This window comes from Vicia villosa, linkage group LG3 (assembly GCF_029867415.1).
Source record: "Vicia villosa cultivar HV-30 ecotype Madison, WI linkage group LG3, Vvil1.0, whole genome shotgun sequence".
NCBI classification, from domain to species: Eukaryota; Viridiplantae; Streptophyta; class Magnoliopsida; order Fabales; family Fabaceae; genus Vicia; species Vicia villosa.
In genome coordinates, this window is record NC_081182.1 from 208,970,976 (window position 1) to 208,982,301 (window position 11,326).

Consider the following 11,326-nt stretch of genomic DNA (forward strand, 5'->3'; position numbering starts at 1 on the left):
AGGCTATTAACTTTAGGTGACTACTTTGTTACCCACCTAAAAATGTTGGGTAAGTTTACCCAACTGAATTGTCTTAAATTTATTGGATTAAAAAGATACACTTGGCATATTATTAAATGAACGATAATTTTACATTCTAGCAACATTACTTTTAATAATTCAAAGTTCATCCTATCATTAATATGTGATAGTTTCCAATTAATATGTGATAGTTTCCAATGCAAAAATTAATTGATACCTTATCTTTAAAGAAAAATAATTATTTTTTATTTATTAACATGATTACGTTTTAAAAAAATGTGTAAATAAAAAAAACAGCATATGTACTAATTTTTTTTTGGTTTTTTTTAAAAAAAAAAATATTTTTTCTTAAAAAAAAGTAATAGGTTAGGCATAATTAATTCGAAAAACAATAATTTTTTGTTTTTCTTTAGAGCACTCCAAAATAATATATATTTTTTAATTATAAAATAAAATATTTTTTAAAATTTTAATTACCCACCAATTGTAATAAGAATATTGATAAAATGTATTTATAAAAAATATTTTTAAGGTTGGAAGTTAAAAATTATATTTAGAAGCGTAAGTGATATTTGACGTGTGGATCGCAATCTGCGAAGGGATGGAGGACCTACGGGAGTCCGATTGATGAAATTTTTGAATTTGTTTATTTCTAATTCCATTTAACACGATTTGATATTGAAAATTTTAGTTAATGTTTTTCCAATGAAGGAAATGGTTAGTTGAAAAGGATCTTTTCTAAAAGATGACATGCGAATTTTAATCTGGGAATGTAATCGTGGACCTCAAAGAGTCTGATAGATGAAAATTTTGAATTTGTTTGTTTTTTAGTCTATTTTATACGATTTAGACAGTCAGACATTAAACATTCTAGTCGGTGTTCTTCTAGTAAAAGAAATGGTTATTTTGGGATTTTCATTTTGTGGAAATCAACATGTGGCGCCTTTTTTCCTCATGCATGATTACTCTGTGAGATTGTATGTTATATTTGGGGTTAGAAAAGGGGTGTTACACTCGACGTCCTGGATGAGTTGCCCGGGCGAGGTGGAACTAGTCGTTGGCACAAGCAAGAGTGTATTTTGAGGACAATGGTGATCTGGTTGGCCAGGTGAGTTGATGGGCGACACGTGCCCTGTTGAGGAGCAGAGAAAAACTGTCCTCTGTTGTCCTTTATTGATTGGGCCAACCCTGTAGGATCGTCTTGGACTCGGAGGTGAATTGGCCCATATCTAGCCATTAAGCCAGTCCATAATAAATATATTATTATAGTTTTTTTATACTAAAAGTTTTTTTTTGTTCTCAATTGTTTAAAATAATATTCCTAAAATAGTTTTATTTTGATAAAGATTACCACAAATGATTAAATTCTTTTGTAATTATTTTAAGAAATAAATAATTTAAATTACATGAGAAATCAATCTTCATAAATAATGGACATTAGAAAAACATTGTAATAAAAAATAATTTTTGTAATTGTAACTATGTAACTATAATAGTATTATAAACTATATTTTATTGAATAATTATTCTTACAACAAAGATATAATTAATAATTAATTAATTCTTTTGAAATCTAATCAAATATAATATGTTAATTTTTTAAATATTTTTCCAGCATTACCTATAATAAATATGTTATATTTACACAATAGTTTTTCATTAATATCTTTATTATTATTATTATTATTATTATTATTATTATTATTATTATTATTATTATTATTATTATTATTATTATTATCACAATTCAATAAGTTATAATATGGCAATAAAAAACAGTATTAAAAGAAAATGAATTATTCCTAAGTATGGCAACTGAAACAATTTCAATTTAATTATCATTTATTTAAAATAATTAAATAAACAAAAATAACCATTTTAATTGAAAATAAGACTACTTGAGATTCAAAACGGATGGAAATGTATTGAAAAACATTAAAAGGGTTAATTTGCCTTTTAGAATTAAATTATTCAAAATGTTTTGAATAAGAGGTATCTTTATATATTTAAAATCAAATTTTAATAATATTAATAAATAATTATTAAGATAAATAAAATGTTACTTGTTTATTAATAGTTAAAGTTAAGATTAGACCAAAATAAATCTATTTAAGAAAACTATTTTAAGAAAATTTTCATAATATACTACTTAATTATCAATATAAAATATTTGAAGATTTTAAAAAGTTTCAACTTAAATTCCTGAATAGTAAATATTACTTAATTATAAATATTTGGCCAAAAATAAAAAGGAAACGTGTGTTATTATAAATCTAATAAATGGTGTTTGCCCTTTCTTCTTCAAACCTTTAAAGTAATTAAGGAAATTAAACTGGAAATGGAAATCATCATTAATGTATTTTGGGCAAACATGTAAATAGTTAAAAGTGTCATGGAATAATAATATTGACACATACATGTTTCTATGTTTGACAACTCAGATGGGTAAATTTACCCAACATTTATAGATGGGTAAATAAGAATCCACCTTAACTTTATCTTTAGTAAAAGATATAAATATATATGAAAATGATTACCTTTAAATCCTCATCAGTTGAGAATGTCTTTAGAAATTCAGCCAAATCCTCATGGGACCTCTGGGATGAATCACTCTTAGCTGCCCCAAATTTCTTATCACAAATGTTCATGAATTTTTTCCAGACTCCCAGTTTACCCTTCATGCCTTTTTATTTACCAATTTTACAATATCAACCAGCACCTGACACATCTGAAAGAATTAATTTTTTGGAATATACATTTAAAACTCTCGGAATGAATCAAGACCAGGGTAAACCTAAACTATGGAAATGAATTCCATAACTTGATTGCATTTCAAAAACAAAACAATAAAATTCCACAACAATATTCATTGATAAAGTTCAATAGACAGTTTATGGTAATGATTAAAAAAAGTTATAAGAAGAAAGTTACATTCTTTTCCGTTGTGTCAATCCAAGTTATCCAATAGTTTCGCGGTGGCAAGAAATGGGTTGTCAGCATAGTTGCTCGAAACGAAGGTGAAGGTCCCTTTTTGCCCTTTCAGTTTTTCCCTTTCATTTTTTTTTACCTTTATTTTGCCATTTTTTTACCTTAGATCCAAACAAAATTGGGCCAGAGCCTAGGCGGGCCTTGAAACTGCCCATGGGGACAGGAACAAACACTGAAAACAGTGAAGATTGCACCTCATGAAAACACCGATGACTCTCTTCCCGATCGCCATCTTGGAAGAACTAACAGGGTTAATGAACAAAAGCAACTATACCAGAAATCACAGCAACAAAAATGGAACATCAACAAAAATGGAACAGTAGCAAATAAAAATCAGTAAATATTGCATTACCTAAAGGCCATTTCACTGCTTTAAGACATACAATCGGAGAAGATAACCACTAATAAATGGAGTAGGTTAATCCTCTTGATTTAACTCTCAACCAATTTCAAGATAGGAGCTTAGTTTCTTCTACAATCTCTAAGCAAGAGATATCTTTGTTTTGAAAAATCTTTGCATTTCTAGCTTTCCAACATAGGCAATCTTTTCTCTTTTATGATTTTTTGATACCCTAATTTCCTCTATTTTTAAGAGTTCGACTTGTCGAACCCTATCAGCCAACTGAGCCATATCTTTAAGATATTGGGTATTTAATTTCTTCCTAATGGAATAATCTAACCCACTAGCTGCCATTTCGACTAACTCATGCTTAGGAACCCTAGTGAAACATATAGCTTTTAGCAACTTGAATCTGTTCTGATAGCCATATATAGATTCATATGATCTTGTTTTAACCAAAGATAATTCTTTCAAACTAATCTTGGATTGGCCCATGTAAAATTGCTCATGGAATACGTGCTCTAGCTGCTCCCAAGTTGATATATAATTAGGAGCTAGCGTGGCGAACCATGTGAACGCATTTTTAGTTAACGAACTAGGAAAATACCTCATTTTTAAACCTTCATCATTGGCGATGTCGCCAGATTTTGTTTTGTACCTAGCTACATGTTCAACAATCGACTCGTTTGTCTCACCTGCAAACTTAGTACACTTAGGTACCTTACATCCCCTAGGCATTTCTGCCAATCAAATTTAATTAGGCAATAGTGATGAATAGTTAGGCCTGTGTTAGCCAACGTTAAGCCCATCACGGGCTAATACTTCTTCGACTACATTCGTTATGTTATTACGACTTAACATGTTGTTAGCATTCCTAAGCACTCAATATGCGTCCTAATATCTTCTAACCACTACTGGCCTAGGCTCACATTGTTCGACGAACTCCTCTTCTTCATATATAATTGGTTATACTATTCTAGGTCTAAAAGGATGCTCTTGGTTTCCTAGAGGTATATCCACTCCTGGTCGGTCTACGTTCAACCCTAATGGCCTATGGCGCGTTTGAACTGGTTGGACTCCAAATGATTCAAGCATTCTACCTATTTGGTAAACCATGGGGTTGAAAATCACCCTCATTTGTTGGATCAAATTTTGTACCAACTCTAGGTTACTCTTATCCATCTGTTGCCTTAACGCCATAACTGAAATGGTGTTTAGGGACGATGTTGTATAGAATAAGTAACTAACTCCGCCCATTTGACCACTTAACCTTGTGGCTAATGAAGGCATTGTAGCATAATTTCCTTGATGCATATTAGCCATCATATTATTAGTGTAGGTAGATGCATTTGACTGAAGTTTAGTCATCATGGTTTGAGGCATACCATATTGATATCGACCAAGAGGTAACGAACCCACTTGGAAAAGTGTTTGCGTAGGATTAAACGGGAATCCCATGTTTCCTGTCAAGACTAGTGTCGTCGAACTAGGAACAACAGTTGATCTCATAGGAGATAAACCTGATGCGTTTTGTGTTGTAGCATTCATCGGTATGACGTCCATATTCCACGTAGTAGCTTGCGTGTGAGACGAGTTTAAAGTGTTTGTGCCTACTCAAACTTGATATTTTCGACAAATGTTTCCCACTTCTTAAATTCATTCACACATAACTATCACCAAAGATATGAAATCTGAAAAAGAAAATGAATAACTTCTACAATAACTTTTGAAAATAACTTTAGCACTGTCCCACCAGGTGTGCCATTTTGTTCACCTTGGAAATTGGTATACTGCACTGGTCTTTTCTTAAAGGTTACTTGTGAGATCGACCAGGAAATTTCAGAACAACGCTTTTGTTTTTCAAAGAGTTTTTGTGAGAGTTTGAGTATTGTTATTTTAAAAAGAGATGTTCGACACGACGTCAAAGATAACAAAGTCAAAATTGGAGTATTTATAAACGATTACGTAAAGTTTAAACAATAATCATGTAACGAAAATGACAAAGTTTAAATGTAAAAGACATAACATTAAAATTTGCAGAAAAGGTAAGTGATTCAAACATACGTAGACCTTGCTTGACTCATTTCGCTTGTTGTTTGGGAACTTTGAGTGTTTAGCATGTAGGCGCTTGTAAGTTTTGAACCCCTAAAACTATGTACAAAGTTCCTTATTTGTAGTATAGAAATATAACTACTTCATGGTGATTTTCGACCCACACGAACTCCATGTTCTCCATTCTAACTTCCTTCCATGGAGACCCACATTCTCTATTCATATTTTATTTCCCTCCAAAATCCTCATTTGCACGATCTGGGCCTTCGTTCAATCTTTGGGCCTTTGACGCCTCTGGGCCCAGTGGACTATTAATACTTTTCTTCTTGGTCGACTAAGTATACGTTTGACTCAAGTATTTTTGAATTAAATGGCTATTTTTAAGATTCTCCTCTTTTGGCTGGATTTTAGTCTTTTTCGTAAATCCCAGCCAACAGGTACATAAAGATGTTATTAACAAAATAGTCCAAGAAATGTTGGATCTATATATTGTTCAGCATAGCAACAATTCTTGTCTCTCCTACTACTTTAATACGCAAGAAGAATGGTTCATGGTGCTTGTGCGCAGATTTTTGAAGGCTTAATGATATGACAATTAAGGATTGGTTTTCAATTCCCTTAATTAAATATCTCTTAGATATAATCCATGGCTATTCTAATTTTTTTAAGCTCGACATGCGCTTAGGGTATCATCATCTACGCATGGCTTGCCCAAGGAGAGTAGTACAAGATATCTTTTAAAACACACGACAGTCATTTTGAATACCTAGTCATACCCTTTGGGCTCACCAATGCACCACCCTCATTCCAAGCACTTATGAATCAGGTTTTCAAGCCTTTCCTTATACATTTTGTTATTGTCTTCTTTGATGATTTACTAGTGTACAATAGATCATTAATGAATCACCTTGTCCACTTAAATTTAGTTTTCGAAACTATTCAGGACAATAACTTGTTTTTAAACAAACCAAAGTGTTTTTTTTGCCTTACCTTGGGTAGAGAGTACCTTGGTCACTTCATTATCAAATAGGGTGTGTCAGCTGATCCTCTCAAGGTTCAAGTTGTAAACTCTTGGCCACTCCCTAACAACATTAAACAACTAAGAGGATTCCTGGATTTGGTGGGATATTACTGAAGATTTGTGAAGAATTTTGGCAACATTGCCAAACCTCTAAGTGATTTACTAAAAAGGACAATTTCCTTTGGAGTAATAAGGTTACACAAGTCTTCCTTACATTGAAACAAGTCCTTATTTCTGCTCATGTTCTAAGCCTGTCTAATTTTGTTAAAACATTCAATGTGGAAACAAATGCCTGTGGTACCGGTATTGAGGTTTAATAATGCAGAAACACCATCTTATTGCTTGCATCAGTAACTCCTTAGGACCAAAACAACATGCAATGCCTGTTTATGAAACTTTTTTATATTGTTATTGCTATTTTGATTGGTGTTGCACCCCAAAATTTATCCTTCTGATTTTATTTTTATCTGGCCTAAGAATTTTCATTTTATTTGCATATCTTTATTAAATCATTATTATATCATGCATATCTCCATTCAATTAGGCATAAGGTCAAAGAATCAACGTTTGTGCCAACTAGGGTCTCATAGTGGTTTGGAGATTTCTTCATTTACATTTTTGTCACCATTTTCATTAAAAAAATAAATGGGTTAAAAATATTTTGGTCCCTACAAAATTACCAAATTTGACTTTTGGTCCTTATAAAAAAAAGTCATGTTTTAGTCCCTACAAAATTATGTATGCACATAGTTTTAGTCCCAACAGAAGGACAAAAACATGACAAAAAAATTATAGGATTAAAAATCAAATTTGAGATATTTATAGGAACCAAAAACATATTTAATCCAAAATAAAATATATAGTTCATATCATTTTCATTTGCATTTTTAAGTCAATAATAATTTTAGTTTAAATTTTAATTTTGATTCAATTTAAAAATATAATTTTTAATGTTGAATTATTACTTAAATTAAAATCAATATTTAAAAGTCTTGTGCATTTTAATTTTGACAATTTTTCATTCCACCCCATGACTCTCTTACGTACCACCGAATTGATTAAATTGCTCTCGTTCTTCCGTAGATTCATCTCTCGAAGCACCCCTTATTTTTTGTTTAACGTTGTTTTGTTCTGTAGCTGCACTTACGGAACTCTTCTGTTGATGCATCTACGGAAGCCTTAAAATATAGTGATTCTTGGGATTTTCCCAATTAATTGGGAAAATTCCAAATTAATTTCCCAATTAATTGGAAAAATTCCAAACTAATTAAGTTCATGGCATATACTCAAGTGCGTGATTTTCCCAATTAATTGAAAAAAATTCTAAATTAAGTTACAAATTAATTGGAAAAATCTCAAATTAATTTTCTCAATTAATTGAGAAAATCCCAAATTAATTAAGTTCATGAAATCTTTTGTAGATGTATCTACGGAAGGAGTTGAAAAGAGAGTGTTCCGTAAGTAAGTTGTACTATATTTTAACGCTTTCATAGATGCATCGACGAAAAAAACCAATTTTTTAAAAAAATGGTACTTCCGGAAACGCATCTACAGAAATCGAAGACATTTTTAAAATTTTGTGCATTATATCAGAAATTCGCAAGGTACATTGAGAAATCGTCATAATTTTAGCCCATTTTTCTATTTTTGATATTACTCACATTTGTTTCTTTTTCTATTATTATTATTATTATTATTATTATTATTATTATTATTATTATTATTATTATTATGTTTGTTTTAATATGATTAAAAAAAATTACTAAAAAAAAAGGAAGATACTTTGGGGGACCACTTGTGTTTCTTTGGTTTGTTCTACACCATTAGATTCAAATCATCAAGGGCCTAAAATACTTGTTGCAATTTCACTAGGATCACCGATTCATAAAAGTTAGTACATAACACAAAAAAAACTCAAACCTTTCTCAATCTCACCATCCATTTCATTTAAGGAAGAGCCGAAAACTCACTTGGATCGCCACTTCATTCACTTTCCCATAATTTTCTTCTAAATTTTTTAATTTGTATCCTTACCATTATACTCATATCCTATAAAATTTTTTTTTTACCAAAATACTCTTGTATAAATAATTTATATTTTTTACTTTTTTTTCTCACATTTCAAAAAAATTCTCGGAACACCCAAAAATATATAAACCAGAACCCATTTTCAAAGTAATCCAATTTACAAAAAATACACACCGGAACACTCAAAAAGTGTCCTGATAAAGAAATTCATACCAGAACACTTTTAAAAAGTGTTCCTGGTTTCAAAAAACTTTAAAAAAATCATTTAGCAATTTCGGCAACAAACTAAAACCGTGGCCAAAAGTAAAAAGACAATAGTTTAAACCGTTGCAGTAAACCATTTAGCTAGTTCTTTAATCAGAACACTTTCATAAACTATTCCGGTATGTTAATAATACACTTTACCAGAACACTTTTCAAAAGTGTTCCGGAAATGATAAACTTTTAAAATTAATTTCGACAACAAGTTAAAACCTTAGTCTAAAGTAAATACACAACACTTTTGAACCATTACTGAATATGTAGGGTTTCAAAAGATAAAATGTATGTTTGTGTGCGAGCAACAACTCACCAAATGGCCAATAAACTCCTTGCTTCGGAGGAGGTCCTACTGGAAAGGAAGAAGCTTTGTTTTCGTCATTGTTAGGGTTTCAAAGAAAGATAGACTATTTCAGGGTTTAACAATAGAGAGTGTTTGATATTGTGCACAATTCAATTTAGTGTTATTAATTTAATGTTTTAAACTCGTAACTTTTTGATATTGGGCGCGCGTCATCTTAGTGTATTTATATTAATGTTTTAAACTTGTAATTCTGAATAACGATTTACATTAAATGATTATTTTATAATATGGGCTCTCCTAACTAACAATTAAAATACAATTATTATCATTATTGGAAGTATTATTGAAAAATATGTAGTTATTATAATTATTAGCACCGAGGAAAATAGAGATACGCAGAAAAAGAGAGCTTAATTTAGATAATTCATTGTATTTAGAGATACAATTATTATATTTAGATAATTTCATTAATAGAATTCTTTTGATTACTATTATTGATACTGGTGCTACTCATTGTTTTATCTCTGCTGATTGTGTTGAAAGATTGGGTCTTGTGTTGTCTGCTATGAATGGAAAGATGGTTTTCGATACTCCGGCTAAGAGATCGGTAACTACTTCTCTTGTGTGTTTAAAGTGTCCCGTGTCGATTTTCGACAGAGACTTCGTTGTTGGTTTTGTTTGCTTGCCGTTAAGAGGTTTGGATGTGAACTTGGTTATGAACTGGTTAAAGCATAACCATGTCCATATTAACTGTTTTGATAAGTCTGTGAGGTTATCTTCTCCTGAAGAGGAAAGTGTTGAGTTGTTGTCTGCTAGACAGTTGCACCTGTTAATGAAGGAGGAAGTTCAAGTGTTTGCGTTGGTTGCATCGATGTCTGTTAAAAATCAAGCTATTATAGACGAGTTGAAGGTGGTGTGTGAATTTCTTGAAGTTTTCCCCTGATGAAATTCCTGATGTACCGCCTGAGAGAGAGCTTGAGTTCTTCATTGATCTTGTACCTGGTACTAGACCTATGTCTATGGCACCATACAGGATGTCTGCATCAGAGTTATCGGAATTGAAGAAGCAATTGGAAGAGTTGCTTGAGAAGAAGTTTGTGAGAACTAGTGTCTCTTCGTGGGGAGATCTAGTGTTGTTAGTTAAGAAGAAAGATGGAAGTATGAGGCTTTGTATTGATTACAGGAAATTGAATAAGGTGACAATCAAGAACAAGTATCAACTTCCATGGATTGATGACTTGATGGATCAGTTGGTTGGTGCTCGTGTGTTTAGTAAGATTGATTTGAGGTCGGGCTACCATCAGATTAAAGTGAAAGATGAGGATATGTAGAAGACAGCCTTCAAGACACGTTATGAACATTATGAGTATTCTGTGATGCCCTTCGGTGTTACTAATGCGCCGGGAGTATTTATGGAGTACATGAACCATATTTTTCATGAGTACCTGGATTGTTTTGTGGTGGTATTCATTGATGATATTGTGATTCTCTTAGTCAGAATTAGATCATGTTGAGCATTTGAAGTTGGTATTACGAGTCTTGAAAGAGAAGAAGTTGTATGCGAAGTTGTCCAAGTGTGAGTTCTAGTTGAAAGAAGTTAGTTTTCTTGGTCATGTCATTTATGTTGATGACATTGCTATGGATCCGTCTAAAATAGATGTCGTCTGAAGATGGGAAACTCCTAAGTCGGCTACCGAGGTTCAAAGCTTCTTGGGACTAGCCGGTTATTATAGAAGGTTCATTGAAGGTTTTTCTAAGTTGGCACTTCCGCTGACGAAGTTGACTTGTAAGGGTAAGACTTTCGTATGGATTCTTCAATGCAAAGATATTTTTACCGAGTTGAAGAAGAGATTGACGTCGGCACCGATTTTGATATTACCTAACCTGGAAGAATCGTTCGTGGTTTATTATGATGCTTCTAAGATGGGTTTAGGAGGTGTGCTCATGCAGAATGATAAAGTTGTTGCTTATGCGCCAATACAGTTGAGAGTTCATGAGAAGGACTATCCTACGTATGATTTAGAGCTTGCTGCTGTTGTGTTTGTATTGAAGATTTGGAGGCATTATCTTTATGGTTCTAGATTTGAAGTATTTAACGACCATAAGAGTTTGAAGTATTTGTTTGATCAGAAGGAATTGAATATGAGGCAACGAAGGTGGTTAGAGTTGTTGGAGGACTATGATTTTGATTTGAGTTATCATCCAGGAAAAGCTAATGTTGTGGCCGATGCTTTAAGCCGAAAGACTCTGCATATGTCGACAATGACGGTTAAGGAATTGAAATTGATTGAATAATTCAGAGATATGAGTTTGG

General features: G+C 32.0%; 1 protein-coding gene across 1 annotated transcript; it reads left to right on the top strand.

Annotated features, from left to right (window-relative positions):
* Positions 1 to 9,577: 9,577 nt before the first annotated feature.
* On the top strand, positions 9,578 to 11,307 carry LOC131659848 (uncharacterized). The gene is made up of 3 exons (XM_058928972.1): positions 9,578 to 9,927; positions 10,046 to 10,170; positions 11,219 to 11,307. The coding sequence occupies exons 1-3, from the start codon at positions 9,578 to 9,580 to the stop codon at positions 11,305 to 11,307; spliced, it is 564 nt and encodes a 187-aa protein (XP_058784955.1).
* The last annotated feature ends 19 nt before the right edge of the window (positions 11,308 to 11,326 follow it).